Here is a 22072-nt window from a genome sequence, read left to right as displayed (position 1 = left end):
GGAAAATCCACTTTGCACCAGAAGTGCACTTTCAAGTGCAGTCACTGTAGATCTTAGGGGGACAGGCAAGGAAAATAAACAGCATTTTAGCTTGCACATGATTGGATGATAAAATCAGCAGAGCTTCCCCTCATTTCAGATCTACCCCTCAGATTTACAGAAACTGCACTTCTACTTTTAGTGCACTTGCAGTACACTTGTAGTGCAGAGTGGATTTGCCTTTAGTAAATCAACCCCTCTTTCTTTGTCCCCTTATGACAGCACTGGGTGCCTGAACAACCAATTTTTCGGGTCCGAAAGTAAGTACACCAGTTGCAAACTCATTTTAAAGCGGTTGTAAACCTCTGACATGAAATATGAACAAAGCACATCCCTCTATAGTGTGTACTCTGTTTGCTGCCTCATTCCTCTGCTATCTGTGTGAGTCATTGCCTGATACCAACAGATAAAAGGTGACAGAGGATCTAGCACACAGTCTGTTGAAAGCCTTATCTCTGTCCCTGTCTCTTCCCTCCAATCAGCTCTCCTCACTGAGCTCTGCAGAGTGTAACTTCAGACAAGCTGTATCATTTCTGGACTTTGAATGGATGTAGAGAAGAGACGATTGCTGCTAAACGGGTACAACCTATGTAGGAGGAATTGTTTCATCTCTGTGTATCACCTGAGGCCAGTCACTTCACTGGGTATATGTAGGGGAAATATGAAAAAGGCTTTTATGCCTGGAGTTAATCTTTTAAATATCTAATGCTGGCCATACACTATACGAAAAATCGTCTGAACCCATTTTAAAAAAAACGAACATTCGACCATGAGCGCAAACTTTTTTCGTATAGTGCAGTGATTCTCAACCAGGGTTCCTCCAGAGGTTGCTAGGGGTTCCTTCAGGATTGGGCAATTTCTGCCTCTCAGATAAGTTCCCACTCACACCATTGATCCTTTTAGCTCTCTGTAAGGAGGTAATTCTTCCCAATGACCACAAGTGTAAGGACCATTCTTCCCACTGACCATCACACTAATGTATCATGAGTTGTAGATTTCTAATTTTTAGCAGGAGTTCCCTGAGACTGGAGAACTATTTCAAGGGTTCCCCCATGTTGAAAAAGGCTGGTATAGTGTATGGCCAGCTTTAGATGCTCCTCAGTTCTAGAAAAGCATAAGGACACTAGTTCTTCATCAATATCCAATAGTAGCTACACACAATGCAAGTTCTGAGTGCTGCTTAGGCACTGAGCCAATTCAATCAGTGACTTTTGAGATGTTTAAGATCGAAGAATACTGATAATGAAAATCTATGGGGAGGATGTTTACATTTCAGTGCAGAAATTTAACTATTTTAGAGTCAGTACATTTCGACCCATGTATTCAATAAGTGCACTGCAGGGTTTGTAGCAATAAGCAGTTAATTTCCGGATGATATTTCCCCCCCATATTTAGCGTTTCCCCACTGCCTGGGACAAAGCAGTAACATGAGCAGATGTTTGGAATAACATTATTTACATATACATCAATGACGAGTACTGCTGGTGTTACGTCCTTTTTGAAAATAATTCCTTGACTTTAACCATTTGTGCAATATTCCCAGTCCCTCTGACATCTTGACTTCTAGACCACCAAAGGAGGAAAAAGATAATATTACAGATCGTATATATTATTTTATTTATTTTATGTTGAAACACAGCTTGATCCAAGCTAACTAAAATACAATTTCAAAATCTTAATTCCAACGATTCTCTTTCATATCATATATCCATCCTGAATTGATACAACCCTCTTTTGGCGGCACAGTGTGAGTACGTGTAATATACAAACTGACCTCTTTATAAATAAGCATTGCCTATGCTTCCTTCTGATTGTCTAAGTCTTTAATAGCAATGTGCTGCAAGTGAAGACCATATTCGATGGTCCTCACTTGGTCCTCACTTGACTCTGGGGCCCCTCTGAGGGCCGGCTATAGGACTGTTTTCCCTCTCTCCTCAATGGCAGCCACATGCTCTCACCACCATGTTCCTGTATTTCTTAAGTATAACATTTGAGTTATCATCAAAATAAAGCACTGAGATGGCGTTTAGCTTGGTTGGAGCACAGCACGGCTTTGGCACGTAGTCTGGATTCATAAGATGGACCTGTGAATTGAAAGAAAATCAAATTAATATGTATCATTACTTTTTTTTTTTATTAAAATGTCACATTTATTGTTTAAACATATCAATGGTAAGTATCGTATACATTTCCATTCTTCATATTCTCACTCTATATGCCTAAATTACCATGGGTTCCTGCCAGTAGCTTCAGTTCCATTCCAGGTTACTAGAAGACTAGGGTTCTTCAGGCCAGGGTACAGTGTCCTGCATGCTCTAGTACAGTGGTCATCAACCCTGTCCTCAGGGTCCACTAACAGGCCAGGTTTTATGTATTACCTTGGAGAGTTTCAGACTAGAATACTGCAATCACTGGGCAGAAAATGATATCACCTGTGATGTATTTCAGTTATCTTGCAAGCCCGGCCTGTTAGTGGGCCCTGAGGACAAGGTTGGTGACCACTGCTCTAGTAGACTGCCATTGCTTATACAGGCAGCTACACCCCTCCTGGCCAGGGCTGCCTTTAATATTGATTGGACCCTTTTGACCTGTCTTAAAGATGGTCCTGTCCCCCGCCTCATTCATAGAAGAAGACTGACAGTGGATCCTGTAGGGATTATCACTGTCAATACAATAGGAATGTAGCAGACAAAGCCCCCCCCCCCAGCCCTGAAACCCAGATGGAGAAACGCATACCAAAAGGTTGCATGACTGCTTATAAAATTGAATAGATACAGTATTCAGAGCTATTTTTAACGTTTCAATAAAAAGGCATGCATAGCCAATGTGAAAACATAATGATAATGTTTACCTATATCTTAAAGTGGTTATGCATGCAAAATGTTTTTTACCTTCTCTGCACTTCTCGGCTCTAAGGTAAAAAGCCTTAAATGCTTACCGGAGTCTTGTATCGATCCAGTGCTATACCCGGCTACAGTTCTTCTCTCTGTGCCCTCACATGCTTTGCTGAGAGCAGCAAGAGCCAAAGGCAGGCAGTCAAATCATGTGAGGAGGGAGCAGTCAGAGCTGCATTGTGTGTGTCTATAGATGCATGCAGCCTGGCTCAGAATTAAGCCTGCATGAGTGCCCCCATAGCAAGCGGATCACTATGGGTGCATTAGGAGAAAAGGAAGCACCAGATGCACTGGTGGGGAACCCTGGAAGAGGAGGTTTGGGGCTGCTCTGTGTAAAACCATTGCAAAGAGCAGGTAAGGTGTGTATATATACATGATTCTCTTCTGCCGCGTACACACGATCGGACCAAGTCTGCCGGACAGTCCGCCGGACTTTTCAGCGGAGGTCCGCCGGACTTTCCGAATGAGCAGACTTGCACACACACAAACTGACTTTCCGGCGGTCTAGGTCCGACGGACTTTTGGCGGAGGTCCGACGGACTTTCCAAATGAACGGACTTGCCCACACACGGACTAAAGTCCATTCATTTTGAACGTGACTCCAGGTACGACGGGCCTAGAGAAGGAAGTCAATCTCGCCGCTTTCATCGGCGAGATTGGCACCTTGCGACCAGCATACAGACGAGCGGACTTCTCGACAGGAACTGGGTCCGGCGGAAGATTTAAAAACATGTTTTATTTCTAGGTCCATCGGACTTTGGGGAAGAAAAGGTCTCCTGGAGCCCACACACGATCGAATTGTCCGCCGGACCAAGTCTGCCGGAAAGTCCGATCGTGTGTATGCGGCATTCCGCTTTGGTTTAAAAAAAAACATGCAGGAGGCAACTGTATTGCCTCCCAAATTTCTGTAAACCAGCTCTAAACTTATCAGGAAATGTCATGCAGCCATCGCTAGAGTGCATGCAAGAGGTGGCAAGGGAAAACAGCAGCACTGAAATGGAACAGAATGGAAATATAAAAAGAATATTGCAATTGTTTATGAACTTTAGTTTATTAAATGTACTGATCTATTGAAAGCAGCTGCAGAAACACTATTTTTCTTTATTTTCGAATGATTTAAACTGGTAGTGTTCATTTGCCCCATCTGTCACTTTTGCAGCTTCATGTAAAAAGGACCTTTTGTACCATAAAAAGTGATCCAACTATAAATAACTTCTGATGTTAGTCTTACCTCACAACGTGGGCTTTGTTGTATATGTGATGCATTTATAAAACCAAACAATTTGAGACAAACAAAACAAATCATTAAGGCAATAGGCTTCTGTTTAGGGGGGGGGGGGGGGCAGGAGCAAAAAAGCTTCCAGCACGCAATGGGTATTCAACTGACATAATTCTTTGTCAGTTTCTGAGTCACGGATTAAAGAAAAACAACTGGAAAGATTGCAAACAAAAAACATATATTCTCACTTAGATGTTTGGCACTGGAATTTATAAGGCTTTTCATATTGTAGAACAATGAGAAATGCTGTTCTTTAGCCTATTATTACCGCCATTTAGCTGTTAGGAATTTCTTGACGTGAAATTAATAAAAACTCATTTGATAATGGGTATTGATTCTTGCACATCGCTGTTCTTTCCTACATGTTAGCTAAATGCCCGCTATTTTCTGTCAGCTCCATGTATACTCACTGGCCACTTTATTAGTTACACCTTGCTAGTACCGGGTTGGACCCCCTTTTGCCTTCAGAACTGCCTTAACGCTTTGTGGCATAGATTCAACAAGGTGTTGGAAACATTCCTCAGAAATTTTGGTCCATATTGACATGATGGCATCACGCAGTTGCTGCAGATTTGTTGGCTGCACATCCATGATGCAAATCTCCTGTTCTGCCACATTCCGACGGTGGTCTATTGGGTCAAGATCTGGTGACTGTGGAGATTTTTGGTAGTACAGTGACCTCATTGTCATGTTCAAGAAACCAGTGGTGAGATGATCTGAGCTTTGTGACATGGTGCATTATCCTGCTGGAAGTAGCCATCAGAAGATGGGTACACTGTAGTCATAAAGGGATAGACATGGTCAGCAACAATACTCAGGTATGCCATGGCATTTAAATGATGCTCAATTAGTACTAAGGGGCCCAAAGTGTGCCAAGAAAATATCCCCTACACCATTACACCATCAACCTCAACCGTTTGTACAAGGCAGGATGGATCCATGCTTCCATGTTGTTTACATCAAATTCTGACCATACTATCTCAATGTCGCAGCTGAAAGTGAGACTCATTAGACCAGGCAACATTTTCCAATCTTCTATTGTACAATTTCAGTGAGCCTATGCAAATTGTAGCCTTAGTTTCCTGGTCTTAGCTGACAGGAGTGGCACCCAATGTAGCTGTAGTCCATCTTCTTCAAGGTTCCATGTGTTGTGCATTTAGAGATGGTATTCTGCATATCCTGGTTGTAATGAGTGGTTATTTGAGTTACTGTTGCCTTTCTATCATCTCAAACCAGTCTGCCCATTCTCCTCTGATGTCAACATGGCATTTTCATCCACACAATTGCCGCTCACTGGATATTTTATCATTTTCAATCCATTCTCTATAAACCCTAGAGATGGCTGGGCATGAAAACCTTAGTAGATCAGCATTTTTTGAAATACTCAGACCAGCCCATCTGGCACCAACAACCATGCCACGTTCAAAGTCACTTAAATCCCCTTTCTTCCCTGTTCTGATGCTTGGTGTGAACTTTAGCAATCGTCTTCACCACATCTAGATGCCTAAATGCATTGAGTTGCTGCCATGTGATTGGCTGATTAGGAATTTGTGTTACCAAACAATTGAGCAGGTGTTCCTAATAATAAAGTGGCTGGTAAGTGTATTTGTTAGAACTCCACTAATTATGGTGGAACCCTGAATGGTAATTAAGCAAAAGAATTTAAAAAAGTGCAGTGATTACAGCAGTGTCACAAAACTTTTCAACACTTATTGCAGGAGACAAACTGTTCGACAGCACTCTTATGAATACATTATCAAAGCAAGAGATTTTTGGGGTGCTTAATTGATAAAATAGTGTAAAAAGCAAAAATCATGAACAAACTGCAGTAAGCTTCTTAAACCAGACATTACCTTTTATCAGTAAAGTGTAGCCAGAAAAAAAGGGAAAATTATTGTTTTTGGTTGCTATAAGCCAAAGTGCAGTGCTCACTGTAGCTTTAAAGAGACCCAGTCAACACAGGGTCACTTGTATAGAATTGGATACTTGCTAAAAGAAGAGTCAATATATCGACTTTTTCTGCTCACTGGATGCTGTCTGTACTACGGGTGTGCGGAGTACCTACTTCCCTGCAGCATGCTATGCTTGATTCCATCAGCTCGTACATCACTACAGGATATAAGAGTCAGCAAGAGGAACCACAGCATGCATTGGAGACAGGGCTGCTGATAAGGCAGTACAGCCAGCCTTTCTGTATTGGGCCCAGGCCCCCCCCATTGGTTCAAAAGGCGGACCCGGGCACCTGCTCAGCAGGGGGACCAGTTGTACTGCCTTTTGGCAGGTTGGCTGTACAGGGCCCCTTGAATCCAAACAGCAGCCCTGATTGGGGGAAACTGGTATATGACCCTTTTAGTAGATGAACAAAATAAAGACAGTCACTTCCAACGCTGAGAGGTCTTCTATAGTAAAGAGCAACAAGGTCATCGGTATTCCAAGATTAGGTGGATGCTGCCCTCCTCAGATTGGGTAATTCGATGGAAACTACAAAAAAACTAAATGGCAGGCGCGCACCCCTAGTGCATTACGAAGACATTTATTCAATAGTAAAAACAATAAAAAGTGGGTACTCACAAAGTGCTTCTCTCAATGAGCCAGGAAACCACACAGTGTGGAATGGTGTGGACACATATGTTATAACACATCAAGGGGTAAAAAGCTGCCGTGTTTCGGGAGTGCACCCCCTTCCTCAGAGCTAGGCTACCCACCAGTCTAGTAACTATTCTTTTAGTAGAAGAAAACGAGAAAAAAACTCTGGATAGCCGCACTCCGAAAAGAATGAATTATTTTCTGCTCTTTTTATTGCAAAAATGAAGATCACATCATCAAGTCCACAGCAAAAGTGATACAAAAAAGCTTTTTTGTATCACTTTTGCTGTGGACTTGATGATATGATCTTCATTTTTGCAATAAAAAGCACAAGAAAAGAATTCATTATTTTCAGAGTGCGGCTATCCAGAAATTTTTTCTCGTTCTCTTCTACCTGTGCATGCATTAGCCTGCACCTGGGGCAGAGACGTACTGATTGCTTTTATTTTGCTATTACTGAAGTGAAAATAGTTTTAGTCCACACATCATTTAGTAAATCATTCATATTGCGTATCTATAAAAAAAAACTCAGAAAGCACAGGTAATCACTGACAAACATAATACATTTAAATAATACTCACCAGGGTCTGCACAATGGCATGGTTTGTGGCATTCATATGAGCGTTTAGTGGGAACGAGCACTCTCCTCCACAGTAGTTAGCCGCGTAGCCTTTTGGAGCTATTATCCAGTCCTTCAACAAATAACCATACTGTTAGCTCTCACTATTATGTCATCCAGCAATACAGAGTTTCTGAAGAGTTTTTAAAGACTATTAGTAATTAACAGCACCATTTTTAAAGGTCTAATTGTTCCTGCTTGCTGCAGTTCAGGCATGTTCAACTTTCCTGCTATTTTTATTAGTGAATTTTAACATGGCAAAGATATTTAGATATTTGCCTTGTACCTTATATTGCATCTAGCAATATGACATTATTATATGGAAGTGTGTAAACAGGCTTATTTTAAGGTCATGACTGTCAGAATTGTCCATATCATAAGAATTTAACTTTCAATCATTTTCAATAAACATGCCCCAGTAGAAGATCCGAAACATGTCGGGTTGCTAGTTTATTGTGCTCTGGATACCACGCAATTCCTTTTTATATGTGATAACTTTATGTACCCATTGTGATTGTTGGTCTGTACATTTTATGTTTTTGATTTTTAAATAAATACTATTTTTTACTTGGATTCACGCACCATGTGGAGGCCCTTTTCTATATTTTTTACTCATGATTGGATACGTTGATTGGTGGCCGCTTAGAGTACTACATATCCTTCCCAGCTGGTGGTTGATTTAGACCCGGTTCACACTGAGGCAGCGCGACTTGCAGCGTGACTGCCTCAGGTGACCGGGATCCGACTTTAGCGGCGGCTTGCAAAATGACTTCTGTATAGAAGTCAATGCAAGTCGCCCCAAAAGTTGTACAGGAACCTTTTTCTAAGTCGGAGCGACTTGAGTCGCTCTGATTAGAATGGTTCCATTGCACAGAACGGGACGCAACTTGTCGTCAGGCGGCTAAGTCGCCTGACGAATTGCCCCTGTGTGAACCGGCTCTTAAGGACCAGGCATGTTTGCCTGTTGAGGTTTCTGGTGCGCACCATCCACCCTCCACCTTCCCAGATGTGGTTATCGAGTTGTATCTCTATATCTAAGTTTTCTACCGAAGACTTTCTGGATTGAATGGTATACATGCCTTTCTGACCCACCGCTATACGTTGTGTGTGTCCATTTTCTGCGGTAAGCGTAGCCAATCTTTGTATTGGTTCACATTTACATCTGTGAATGTCACATGGAGAAGTTTGTTTACTCATACTTACCATCATTTGAAGAAGCATCACTCCAAGTTCACTTTTAAATAGAACTATACAGTACCTAATAGAGGAACGTTTAGTTGCACCTTTTGTTCATCACAGACTTTTTTGGTCTTTATTCCACAGGCATTTTTTATACACTTGTCTATATTATATAAGGCTTTTTTTAGTGTTTCACTGCACACCAATACATTGATTGTGTATTTGCATGACGCTGATTTATCCCAACGAGTAGTCATTCGTTTAGCATTTATCCCTGGGGGTCATTCTGGGGATTTTAAAATTTTCACTAGCGTTGTATTTTATATTTTTTTCCAATTGTTTTAAAGTGATATTAAACCCAATAAACAACAATTGTATATACTGCAGCTTACCAATTCTTATATGTGGTAGCTGCATTTGTTTTCTTTATTGAGGTTTTATTTCCTCGGTTTTCACCTGGTGTTCCTGCCACTCACTTAAAATGTCCAAACTCATGGATGGATGGAGGAGCAACAATGTCACCTTTGCATGGCAGCATTTTTAATCTGTGGGGAGGGTAATGTTGGATACACTAATAGATTTAGACAGAATTTACTAAAAAATTAAGGCCGAAGACCAGCTAACAATTTTGTAAGCAGTTATAGCAACAGTTTCCTTTTGGGATAAAGGTTTAAAAAATAAATAAAAGCTGGCCGTTTTTTAAAGTGGTTGTAAACCCATATACAAAAACAAACAAACTGTAAGACAAAGGCATAATGAGCTAGTATGCATTGCATACTGGCACATTATGTACTTACTTACCTCAGATCGAAGCTGTTGCAGTGGTCCCCGTACACTGCTGTGACCAGTGACATGTCTCCTGGAGTTATTTCTGGGTTTACGGGCTCTGGCACTGTGATTGGCCGGAGCCGCAATGAGGTCACTCACGCGCAGGGCCTTTAGAAATGGCATGATCGAGCCATTTCTGCGGTGCGCATGCGTCGGCGCAAGTGTATATGGTAAATATTTCCTAAACGTGCAGGTTTAGGAGATATTTACAGTACCTACAGGTAAGCCTTATTATCGGTTTACCTGTTGGTACAAGTGGTGTAACAGGACAACCACTTTATGCACCCCTTTCAGTGGTAAATGGTTTGTCTGGACAACTAACTGACAGACTACACTGGTTATAACCTGACATTCTGATTCTGGTTGTCGTTAATATTTCTATTTTTTGTATTTAAGATTTTCAATAAAAATATTGTAAACAAAGTAAAAACCAGACTATATCACCAGGTGAAAATAATGGAAAAATTGCTAAAAAACAAAAACGAATATAGCCACATCTAATAACTGGTAAGCTGCAATATATTACATTTTGTTTGGGGGTTTAATACTCCTGAAAAGCAGGGCTTCATCTAGACTAGTCTGATGTGGGGGTGCAAACACTTTTATGTCATCCTTGTGGCTGTTGCACTGTGGTGGTTGGGCTGGGCTTCACTGCCTTTTTATAAGGTCCACCCTGTTGGTGCCTCTGGTCCTGGGGGGAACAGTCCACCCTGGCACCCACCTAGATCCTACTTTAAGGTGTTGTTAAACCCTCAAAGACAAAGTATATATGTAAAAGCATAATTCACATACTTATCATATTGATGTTTTTATGTGCATCCTATCCTTTTAGTAGAATCCTACATCCAACTTAATGCCTACTGTACTTCCTCTTACAGGTTGGCTATGCGTCCATTCAGGGTCTCCCTTGAGCCCCAGGGTAGCAACCCCAACATGCGTGCTTCCGGCCTCACACATGGACAGCACTGAAGTCTTTGCTTTACGTCACTCCCCTGCTTTTCCCACCAGGCCAGGGGTTGAGAGCAGCTCTGTTCCAGCTACCCTTCTGAGCAAGCAACATGACTGTAGATTTGAACAGCGTGGGCTCCTTGACTGACGGTTCAAGGAAACACAGCGGAGAGACAACAAAGCATCCAGACACTGCTAAAGCAAATGTATTTGGGGTAAATTGGTGCAAAATGACTATAGTACATCAGTGTTTAAATTATAGCTAGAGGGATTCATATTTTCTAATGAGTGTTTAATTCTACTTTAACCCTATATAGGCTTCAACACTGGTCAACATGAAGCTTAGAAGGGGACTACACCCACAGCTCTGATGGATGAACTGAGTTGTGGGGGAACACATGGAAGGCACAGTAATTATAAGAGGATAACGGTGTGGATGTGCTTTTAAGAGAAATGGTCACTAAGACTAAGTCCTGGCTGGAGTTGGTCTTTAATATATCACTACTACTACTACTACTACTACTACTACTACTACTACTACTACTACTACTACTACCTCATGCACACTAGACATTTTTGGACATTTTACGACAGCTGTTTTTGGCTTCAGACATTTTTTTTCTATAGTCAATAAATTCCCCATCATGTTATACTATGTGCCCATGCACACATAGGGGGTTATTGACGAAAGGCAAATCCACTTTGCACTGAAAGTGCACTTTAAAGTGCAGTTGCTCTAAATCTAAGGGGTAGATCTGAAATGAGTGGAAGCTCTGCTGATTTTATCATCCAATCACGTGCAAGCTAAAATGCTGTTTTTTATTTTCCTTGCATGTCCCCCTTAGATCTACAGCGACTTTACTTCCAAGTGCACTTTCAGTGCAAAGTGGATTTTCCTTTCGTAAATAACCCCCATAGGCTGTGATCGGCAGTTTTTGGCTGGGGTTCTGAGAGGAGTTTTTCAGCTGTAAAAACACTCTAATGTAAAAAATAAAATAAAAAAACACTGACAGATGCTCAAAAACATGGCTCACCAGCATTTTTTTAGGTTTTTGACCTATTGAAAAAAATCTAATATGTATTTAAAAAAAAAAAAAAAGAAATGCTAAAAAACGCTAACGTGGAAAAATATGTGTAGCACTAACCCCGAAGGAGCTGCTGGTTATTTTTGGGCTTACCGTTACCTTTCATTCTCTTTGTGACACATCTAGGGGATGTCCCTTGGTAGATGGCCCAGTAACTTGAGACTGACAATAGATCCAGTTGAATGGATTTTTATTTGCAAACGTCAATCATTGAACAGTCTTTTTTTAACTTGGGATCAGAGGGTTGGAAAGGAAAGCTCAGGTACTCTCAATGTCAAAGTCTATAAACGTTAAAGCGGAGGTCCACCCTAAAGTGGACCTTCCGCTCATCGGAACCCTCCCCCCCTCCGGCGCCACAATTGGCACCTTTCAGGGGGGAGGGGGGTGCAGATACCTGTACAGTACAGGTATCTGCTCCCACTTCCGGGATAGCTCTCTGCGGAAAGGGGCGTAGATTACGCCCCTTTCCGCAAGTGCCTGCCCCTTTCCGCAAGTGCCCCGCTGCCTGCTGGGAAACACACAGATCCCAGAGGCAGCGGGGACCGTCCTTATTGCGCAGCGCAACTCGCGCATGCGCAGTAGGGAAGCGGGAAATGAAGCCGAAAGGCTCCATTTCCTGATTCCCATACCCAAGATGGCGGCAGCAGCACCCGAGAGACGATCTAGAGATCGGCTTCGTGGTGCCGACATCGCGGGCGCGCTGGACAGGTAAGTGTCACTATTTTAAAAGTCAGCAGCTGCAGTATTTGTAGCTGCTGGCTTTAAAAAAAAAAAAAAACGTGACGTCCGTGTCTTAAATACCCTCTCCCAGAGGGCACAGCGGGAGGGTCACTCCCACTCACCTGACTCCGAGAGGGGATAATTCAAGCACCTAACCAGACCATAGTTCCACGCCTGCCACCAGAGACAGCGCCCCCTGTGGCCAGGCTGAACATCTCACAGTCCAGTCAGACTGACACCGAAGCCAAATTTAGTCAAATAGGCCCAAACCAAACTGTGGTTTGGGCAAAGCTTTAATTTTGAAAACATAGCATGTGCTCTTCAGGAGCCCGCCGCTACATACGCTATTACAAAAACGTTGAAAAACTCACTGCAAAGCTACTGCCGTTTTTTATGACGTTATTTTAATGTCCAGTGTGCATGAGGCCTAAAAATTCATATTTAAGGCTGGTCATACATTATACAATTTTCTTGTACAATTTTGTATAATGTATGACCAGCTTAACTGTCTTCTCCTAAGTAAATATTGTACACTTGTATAAATCTTGTATAACAATACTAAGGTGAAGACGCAAAATTTTTCTGTTTTAATAGTATTTTTCAATTTTTTTTTACATAAATAGAAACACATAAGAAAACCAGCATGACTTATGAAATGATAGAAATAAATGTGAGTCCGCTATGTAGGCAGAGTAGAATGGCAACAAATAACTAATAACGACAATAAGATTTTTAATTATGTAAATTGATAACAAAAGTTCCTTACCTGCCATCCTAAATCTTGAAAACTGACATAGAGTTCATGTTTTCGGCATGCTGTTTTAAGGTCACTGCTGTTATAATCTGGGGAAATAAAATCACAATTATTATTATTATTATGAAATTGCTGCCACAAATTATATAGCATCAGAGAAGAGTGTTCTCTATGTGTGCTGTTTGGAAGCCTAGTCCTCTAGATAACTTTTCAATTGATCCATGAAAATTCACTGGGAAAATGAATATGCTTATCATACACTTCTGCAATCATTACTTATTTTGGACAGTGTCCCCCTGAAGTTATGAGAAATTTAGCATCATAAGCCACACTCTTGCAATTAGATGTATCCAACTACAAGGGGAACGCATGGCAAGATAACCAAATAAATACTATACATGCTAATTATTATTCCTACCAAGGGGTTTTGTAATTCTGTTCAGCCAGCCTTGTGATAGAAGCACCCCCACCAGACAATACAACCAGGTCCTGGACCTATCTGCAAACTCATTTGGAGTTAACCTGTAATCTGGCTTTACAAAAGCCAACTAAAAAAATTATGCAGCCCGGCAGTTTTAGGTCTCATTCACACAGGACAATTTACTCCATGCCCCACCCAGGGCTGTGTTTACCGGCATGGGGGTGCACAGGTGTTGCAAGGACACAGCTGCTGCTTCCAATTTGACATCCATGTGGGTACAAGCTTAACCCGCGCAGATGTCATATTGAGAGCAGCAGTTGTGTCCATGCAGCCGCTGCATTGCAATAGACAACAATGGGACTGCTGGCACAGCGATGCACACAACACCTGATCATACCTGTGCTAGTAAAACGCAGTCCTGCATGAGACACGGATTAAATCCCCCCTGTGTGAAATTGGCCTTAAAAATAAAAAGCAGCTTTTTCTGTAATGGTCATCTTTAATTAGTTTTCCAGGCTGAATAACAGCCAGCTTAACACAACCCACTTCCACTGAGCACAGACCACCATGGACCTACCCTCTGGGGTGGTACCACTACATCTCCTGGGCTGTTAGCAGGACAGGTTCAAGTACAAATACAAGAAATATTTTCTTTATCATATGACTATATACATTTATGTTTTTATATCTAGCTATCTAGAATTCAGCATTAACAGCTCTACCAAGAACACACAAAGCGGTCTATTGCTTTGTGACATATCTGTACTTTGAGGCGTCATGTTTTTCAATAGTCCTGCTTTATGACTTATGTCAGCAGAGCATTTTATATGTGCTATTAATTCATTAGTTGGGGGGTGACAGCTCCACCATGGATTGAGGACCAACACAACATGAACACTTAAAAATGCCTAAAAGACTAAAGCCTCTTACACAGGATCGGATCTGACCATTTCTATGCTCCATTGGAGAACTGTTGTGACAAATGTCTGTTGTCGGATTTTCCGAGCATGTGTACACAAGTCCGTCAGATGAAAGTCCAAAGTACAAACACGCATGCTCGGAAGCAAGGACGAGCCAGAAGTGGGCAAGTTACAACAACACCATTACCCAGTAGTTTTTAAGATCAAAGATACAACTATGTTTGTGTCCCTTGTCAATTTTACATTGTATTTTTTTTTTAAATGTAACTGCCTACTCCCACTGTCATTTGAAGTAAAACACATACCCAAGTATTATTCTACACAATTTTTTTTTATTGTGCATTCAAAAAAACAAAAAAACGAATGAAATTAGCCATGCTATCTGCCAATAGAACTTAACCAAAAAGTGCATTCTATGCATCCAAATCAAATCATTATTATTCAACCAAAAATTTGAATAAAAGCCTCATGCATGTGTCCTGCTTCTTAATATAGGGTGGGTCAGCAATGCATAGAGTTGGTGAAAACAGGGGTTTTTCATCCAGGGATAATTCCAAAAATCATCTGGATTATTCTCCTGGAGCTCCCGCAGCAAAGGCATATGACATAATTGGTCACGATTAATAAAGCAACCAATTTTTGGCCCAAGAACTCCCCCTCCTCCTGTTCCTGGACTAGACTTAGGTCAAAGCAATAACTCCAAGTCCAATAATAGATAACACGTTATCTCCTCCGATTCTTCAACATGTCTGGTTGACGAACGGCCACTCAGAAACAAACTGAAAAGTGCTAAAAAATAATTATTGTGCATTAAAAAAAGAAAACAAATAAAATTAGATTATGCCATCTGCCAATAGAACTTAACCAAAAACTGCAATTTATGCATCCAAATCAAATCATTACTGTTCAACCAAAAATTTTAAATAAAAGCCTCATGCATGTGTCCTGCTTCTTAATATAGGGGGTCAGCAATGCATAGAGTTGGTGAAAGCAAGGGTCCGTCATCCAGGGATAATTCCAAAAATCATCTGAATTATTCTCCTGGAGCTCCTGCAGCAAAGGCATATGATATAATTGGTCACGATTAATAAAGAAACCAATTTTTGTCCAAAGAACTCCTCCTACTCCTGTTCCTGGACTAGACTTGGGTCAAAGCAATAACTTCAAGGCCAATAATAGATAACACATTATCTCCTCCGATTCCGCAACATGTCTGGTTGACGAATGGCCGTTCAGAAACGAACTGAAAAGCGATAAATGAAAAGCGCAAAATGAAAAGCGTGAATCAACACTCGCCAAACTTCTACTAATACAAAATTAGCAGAAGTAGCCTAAAGGGCGGCGCTAAGGATCTGAAAAAACACGTAGTATGTCACTACGTTCATGTTTGTTGGCTGACAATTCCTTGCCGTTTTGTATGCAAGACAAAATCCAGGCACACGCCTTCAGACAAAAGTCAAAGGTTTTGTCTGTGAAAATAGGTTTGTATGAGGCTTTAGAGAAGCAGAGCTGAGCAGAAAGTTAGCAGACATATTATGTATGCCTTGATCTCAGATTTGTTTTTTTATGCTTAGAAATAATTTGCTGTTTGATAACTAACATTTAATAGCCTTCAACCCTGATGTGACCTAAGGGCTGGATGGGCCTGGAACAAAAAGACTGTTTAGTAGCCTCACTGCCAGAATTTCCGCACCATAACACTATGCCCACATGCCAGAACTGCAGCAACATATCAAAGTTCTCATACTGTCAGAACTGGAACTTAAACAAATGAAGGAAGACATTAATTACACTTGATTATACTGGTTAAATGTTGTTTTTGGGCATTCCACCACCATTTATAAACAGTTTTTGTTTTTCTGCGCTATTTTCTTTTCCTCTTTGTATGTGCAGTCTTTGATTCCCTCTTGCGGCGTGCCCACAGTCATTGTTTATGGCAGGATGTCTGCAGTCCTGGGTTATATTTCTTTAGCATGTTCCCTACTCTATGGCATCCCTTGCCTAAGTTCCTCACTGTGTTTCTCTGACATTCTTTGCCTGTTTCCTGCAGCATATCTGCCATCTCTAATGGTCTTCTGTAACATGTCTGTAGCAGTGTCGCCAATCGCATTTTTTACCGACAAAACATGGTAAATTTACTGATGGAGCACATTTTTTATGAAAAATGACGGAACTCTTAAAAACGAAGTCAATCAATATTTAAACAGTATAAACACAATATGGAAACATGGACAATACCCATAACAGGTAGATTGCCTGGTTTACACTTAAAAAGTCAACACAGCATGAACAATTGTCAGCCCGTAATATTTACAGACAATTGTAAAAATCCCTGATATTTACAAACTGTAAATTTACTGACGGTTGGCAAGCCTGATCTGCAGTCTGACCAGCTTCTGTAGCATGTCGCTACCTATTGGGTCAATGACCTGGAAAAAGTATGAAGGATAAGATTTCCATGCTTGTTCCATACGAATGACTTCAGATTGTAAAGCCAGAAACTTTAAGGGGGCATTTGCATGTGTGTCAGCCTGTAATATTTACAGACAATTGTAAAAATCCCTAAATTTACAAACTGTAAATTTACTGATGGTTGGCAAGCCTGATCTGCATTCTGACCAGCTCCTGCAGCATGTCACCACCTATTGGGTCAATGACCTGGAACAAGTATGAAGGATAAAATCTCCTTCATGCTTGTTCCATATGAAGAACTTCAGATTGTAAAGCCAGAAACTTTAAGGGTGCATTCACCCATGCAAATGCACCCTGCTGGTGATTACATGCAGAACCTCAGTGAGGGTAGGCATCCCCATTGAAAGCAACGGGAAGCTGCCAGCTCTCACAGCCAATTGCGTTGACTCCCATATAACCTCTCATGCTGCGATCACGTGCGAGTTCAGCCCCAGCTAATCACAGGAATACCTACCGGGGTCCTCGCATGTAATCAAGTGTGAATGCACCCTAATAGAGAGGTAGCAACGGCATCTCCCATTTCAAAATCACACGGTTACAGCTATTAAGGCTTTTTTTTTTTGTGTGTGTGTGGGAATTTTCTGCTTCTCAGTTATGTTTAATTTGCCCTTTGATTAATGACAGTGGAATCATTAAGTGCATTATGTTCCCTCTGGCTTCTGTATCTGTTAATTAAAAACAAACAGAATTATAGTAATTGTTCTTCTACCCGCTTTGTTTCATTAAAGCGTGGCTTATACTCTAGTGTTCCAGTTTAAACAACATTCTATTTGGCCAAGCATGTCTGTGTAGCAGAGCCAATTGTTTCTTTCGCTGTTTAGATTAGAAAAATATATGACCTAAAACAAATATAATCCAAAAATCTGTATTCCATTCTAATGCACAAGTAACAATTCTTCAGCCGACCAGTCTGGAACTAGCGCTGCTGCCTTATTGTATCTCTTGTCTGGTGAAGCAGTGGGTCCACACTAACCCATGGGATTGCGCTAAGACCTGGAATCCTGTCGTTGTTTCTCAGTCTGATATTATGCAAGACTTGATTTGACCAAGACAAAAGATGGGAGGTTTAAGTAGACCTCTTCATTTATGTGATGCAGAGGTTTCCCCTTGCTTTGCACAGGTGTATGCTGCTCTGGCAATGTCCTAATTCTTGCTCCTGAGGACTTTTTACAATTTTTTTATTTTTTTACTCCTTTTCTGCATTAACTACCACACCGTTGCTCCAATTATACAAATCCTTGTTAGGGATTCCTCAATCATTGTTAGCTTTTCTCTTAATTATTAGCCTCCCCAAATTTTCAGCAGGTTTATTTTTAAATCGATTGTCTTCTGCAGGCTCCCCTGCAGTTCTATACAAGGAGGACTGGTCTAGGGGGCAATAGAGAAGACATAGAAGACATCGATCAGGGAAGGACTCACAATTAGGGATGAGCCGAACACCCCCCCGGTTCGGTTCGCACCAGAACGTTCGAACGGACCCTGCGTTCGAAACGAACGTTAGAACCCCATTGAAGTCTATGGGACTCGAACGTTCGAAATGGAAAGTGCTAATTTTAACGGCTAATATGCAAGATACTATCCTAAAAAGGGTTTGGGGACCTGACTCCTGCCTCAGGGGACATGGGTCAATGCAAAAAAAGGTTTTAAAAACGGCCGTTTTGGCGGGAGCACTGATTTTAATGACGATTAAAGTGAAAAAAAAGTGAAATATTCCTTTAAATATGGTGCCTGGGGGGTGTCTGTAGTATGCCTGTGAAGTGCCACGTGTTTCCTGTGTTTAGAACAGTCCCTGCACAAAATGACATTAAACGGAAATAACACCATTTAAAACTGCTTGCGGTTTTAATGTTATATCTGGTTCCTGCAATATGGTTGAAAATCATTCAGAAAAATGGCATGGGTAGCCCTCCCTGCCCATTACCAGCCTATTTGGGTCTTGTACGCATATTAAGGGGAACCCCGTACCCATATTAAAAAAAGGAAATGCGTGTGGCCCCCAGGCCCTATATACTCAGAACAGCAGTATACAGGCGGTGCAAACAAGACAGGGACTGTGTAGGTTTGTTGTGTTAAGTTGAATCTGTTTGTAATTTTCAACTGGTACATTTTTAAAGTGTAGCTCCAGTCAAAAAATAAAATTTTTAAGCTTTTTGGGAAACATAGGGAAGGGTTATCACCCCTGTATAATTAGTTTTGTCGTCCATCTTTTTTCATCTCACTTGCTGCTGTCTGATGTTTGTAAGTTGGATGTTAGTAAGTAGGGGCCTGCCCTATATGCTCTGCAGAAATGGCGGAACAAGGTGTTGGTTTTGCCACAACATTGTAAGCCCTGAAAGTGACTCTTGGTGGGCGCTGGAGCGCCCTGCTGTGAACGATTATATCAAGAATTGTAATTACATGCCATTGTTGAACAGTGGTAGAAAAATTGACCTTTGGTGGTTGTGGTGCTGGTGCCACAACACTATAAGTCCTCACCGTTACTCTCGGTGGGCACAGGAAGGGGCCCTCCTGTGAAATATTATATCAAGAATTGTAATTACATGTCCCTGTTAAACAGGGGCAGAAAAATTGGGCCTTAGGCACTGGTGCCATCACACTGCAACCTCTGCCATATACTCTAGTTTTATTGCAGGAATTAGCCCTGCTGCAAAGCATTGCATCAAAAATTGTACTTAAACGCCCCTGTTAAACAGGGGCAGAAAAATTGGGCCTTAGGCACTGGTGCTGGTGCCATCACACTGCAACCTCTGCCATATACTCTAGTTTTATTGCAGGAATTAGCCCTGCTGCAAAGCATTGTATCAAAAATTGTACTTAAACGCCCCTGTTAAACAGGGGCAGAAAAATTGGGCCTTAGGCACTGGTGCTGGTGCCATCACACTGCAACCTCTGCCATATACTCTTGTTTTATTGCAGGAATTAGCCCTGCTGCAAAGCATTGCATCAAAAATTGTACTTAAACGCCCCTGTTAAACAGGGGCAGAAAAATTGGGCCTTAGGCACTGGTGCTGGTGCCACCACACTCCAACCTCTGCCATATACTCTAGTTTTATTGCAGGAATTAGCCCTGCTGCAAAGCATTGCATCAAAAATTGTAATTAAATGCCCCTGTTAAACAGGGGCAGAAAAATTGGGCTGCTGGCATCACCCAGAACCAAAAATGTTCTTCCAACATATCAGCGGAGGAGGAAGAGGATAGACAATCAACATAACAGGACAGTCACTCAGCATCAGCATAGGCAGTCTTGAAGGGATGTGGTATTTCAAAAAAAATTATTCGGTTACATCAGCTTCAGGTGCTTGGTAGCTGTGGGTGATCCAAGACTGATTCATCTTGATGAAGGTCAGTCGATCAACTGATTCGGTGGACAGGCGCACCCTGTGATCGGTAACAAAGCCACCAGCAGCACTGAAGGTGCGTTCCGAAAGAACGCTGGATGCAGGACAGGCCAGTAGCTCAATTGCATACTGTGCAAGCTCTGGCCAGTGATCCATCCTCAAGACACAGTAAGCCAGAGGATTTTCAGTGGGAAAGGTGTCCAAGTCTGACCTTGCCCCTAGGTATTCCTGCACCATGTAAATTAGACGCTGGCGATGGGTGCTGGAACCAATCATACCTTGGGGCTGCGGACTAAAAAATTGTCTGAAAGCATCAGTCAGACGGCCACCTTCTCCACCGCTCCTTCTGACTGATGCCTCAGCAACACGTTGTCCAGGACCAGGAGTTTGTGACCTCCCAGTCTCTGGGAACGCGTTGCACAGAGCTTTCTGCAAGGCCTCCCGGAGATGTCTCATCCTCTGCTCCCTCTGCGATGGCAAGATAAGGTCGGCAACCTTACCCTTGTACCGTGGATCAAGGAGAGTGGCCAGCCAGTAATGGTCCCTCTCCTTGATCCGAAGAATACGAGGATCCTTCCCCAGGCTTTGCAGGATCAGGGAGGCCATGCAGCGTAGGTTAGCTGAGGCATTCGGTCCGGAGTCCTCTGGGTCACTAAGGACAACATGATCCGCAGCTACCTCCTCCCAGCCACGTACAAGTCCACGTGTTTCTTGGGACTGTAAATCATCCCTATAAGACTGCTGCTGCTGATGCTGATGCTGAGTGCCAGCCTCCACCTCCATGCTGACACAATCATCCTCCTCCTCCTCTTCCTCCTCCTCACCCTCTTCCTGTGTGATGGGTGGCACAGCAGGAACACTGTCTGGATAAAGGGGGCCTTGAGAGGCAAGGAAGTCCTCCTCTTCCTGCCTCTGTTCTGCCTCAAGTGCCCTGTCCATTATTCCACGCAGCGTATGCTCCAAGAGGTGGACAAGAGGTACAGTGTCACTGATGTGGCCTCCTCAAACGGTGACAGGACAGTGCATGCATCCCTGATCATGCCCCACTGGCGTGGTGAGAAAAAACCAAGCTCCCCTGACCCTGTCCTGGTGCCGTAGTCGCACAGGTACTCATTGATGGCCCTCTGCTGCGTGTGCAGCCGCTGCAGCATGGCCAATGTTGAGTTCCATCTGGTGGGCATGTCACATATAAGGCGGTTCTTGGGCAGGTTCAACTCCTTTTGGAGCTCAGCCAGCCGAGCACAGGCATTAAATGATCGGCGGAAATGCACACAGACTTTCCTGGCCTGCTTCAGGACATCATGTAAGCCGGGGGTACCTGCCCAAGAACCGCTGCACCACCAGGTTAAGGACGTGAGCTACACAGGGCACATGGGTCAGTTGTCCCTGTTGGAGGGCGGAGAGGAGGTTGGTGCCATTGTCGCAAACCACCATTCCTGGCTTAAGCTGGCGTGGCGTCAACCACCTCTCGGCCTGCCCCTGCAGAGCTGACAAAACATCCGCCCCAGTGTGGCTCCTGCCCCCCAAACAAACCAGCGCAAGCACGGCATGGCATCGTTTTGCCTGCGTACTTGCGTAGCCCCTGGAACGCCTACGGAGCACCGCTGGTTCTGAGGACAGAGCACTGGAAGAGGCCATGGAGGAAGAAGAAGAGGAGGGGGTGGAGGAGAGAGGTGTGTCACAACCAATAGTAGCATTTTGGAGGCGTGGTGGCGGAACAACCTCCAACACTACTGCACCTTGTCCTGCATCCTTCCCAGCAGCCAGAAGAGTGACCCAATGGGCCGTGAAAGACAGGTAACGTCCCTGTCCATGCCTGCTGGACCATGAGTCAGCGGTAATATGCACCTTACCGCTGACCGCCCTGTCCAGCGAGGCAAGGACATTGCCTTCCACATGCCGGTAGAGAGCCGGAATCGCCTTCCGTGAGAAAAAGTGGCATTTGGGGACCTGCCACTGAGGAACCGCACATTGTACAAACTCACGGAA

General features: G+C 42.8%; 1 protein-coding gene across 1 annotated transcript in view; it reads right to left on the bottom strand.

Annotated features, from left to right (window-relative positions):
* Window positions 1-1632: 1632 nt before the first annotated feature.
* The window catches only part of BMP6 (bone morphogenetic protein 6), a 227730-nt gene continuing 207290 nt past the window's right edge, over window positions 1633-22072 (bottom strand). The window contains exons 5-7 of the mRNA XM_077492163.1: window positions 12944-13020; window positions 7380-7490; window positions 1633-2123 (exon numbers count right to left, since the gene is read on the bottom strand). Of these exons, the coding sequence (XP_077348289.1) occupies window positions 1974-2123; window positions 7380-7490; window positions 12944-13020 (338 nt within the window). The 3' untranslated portion in view covers window positions 1633-1973. The remainder of the gene's footprint in view (window positions 2124-7379; window positions 7491-12943; window positions 13021-22072) is intronic.

The sequence above is a fragment of the Lithobates pipiens genome, unplaced genomic scaffold, assembly GCF_037356315.1.
Source record: "Lithobates pipiens isolate NorthernLeopardFrog02 unplaced genomic scaffold, aLitPip1_a1.2 Scaffold_19, whole genome shotgun sequence".
NCBI lineage: Eukaryota > Metazoa > Chordata > Amphibia > Anura > Ranidae > Lithobates > Lithobates pipiens.
The sequence above is the reverse complement of the archived record's forward strand: the minus strand, read 5'-3'. Positions and strand labels throughout refer to the sequence as shown.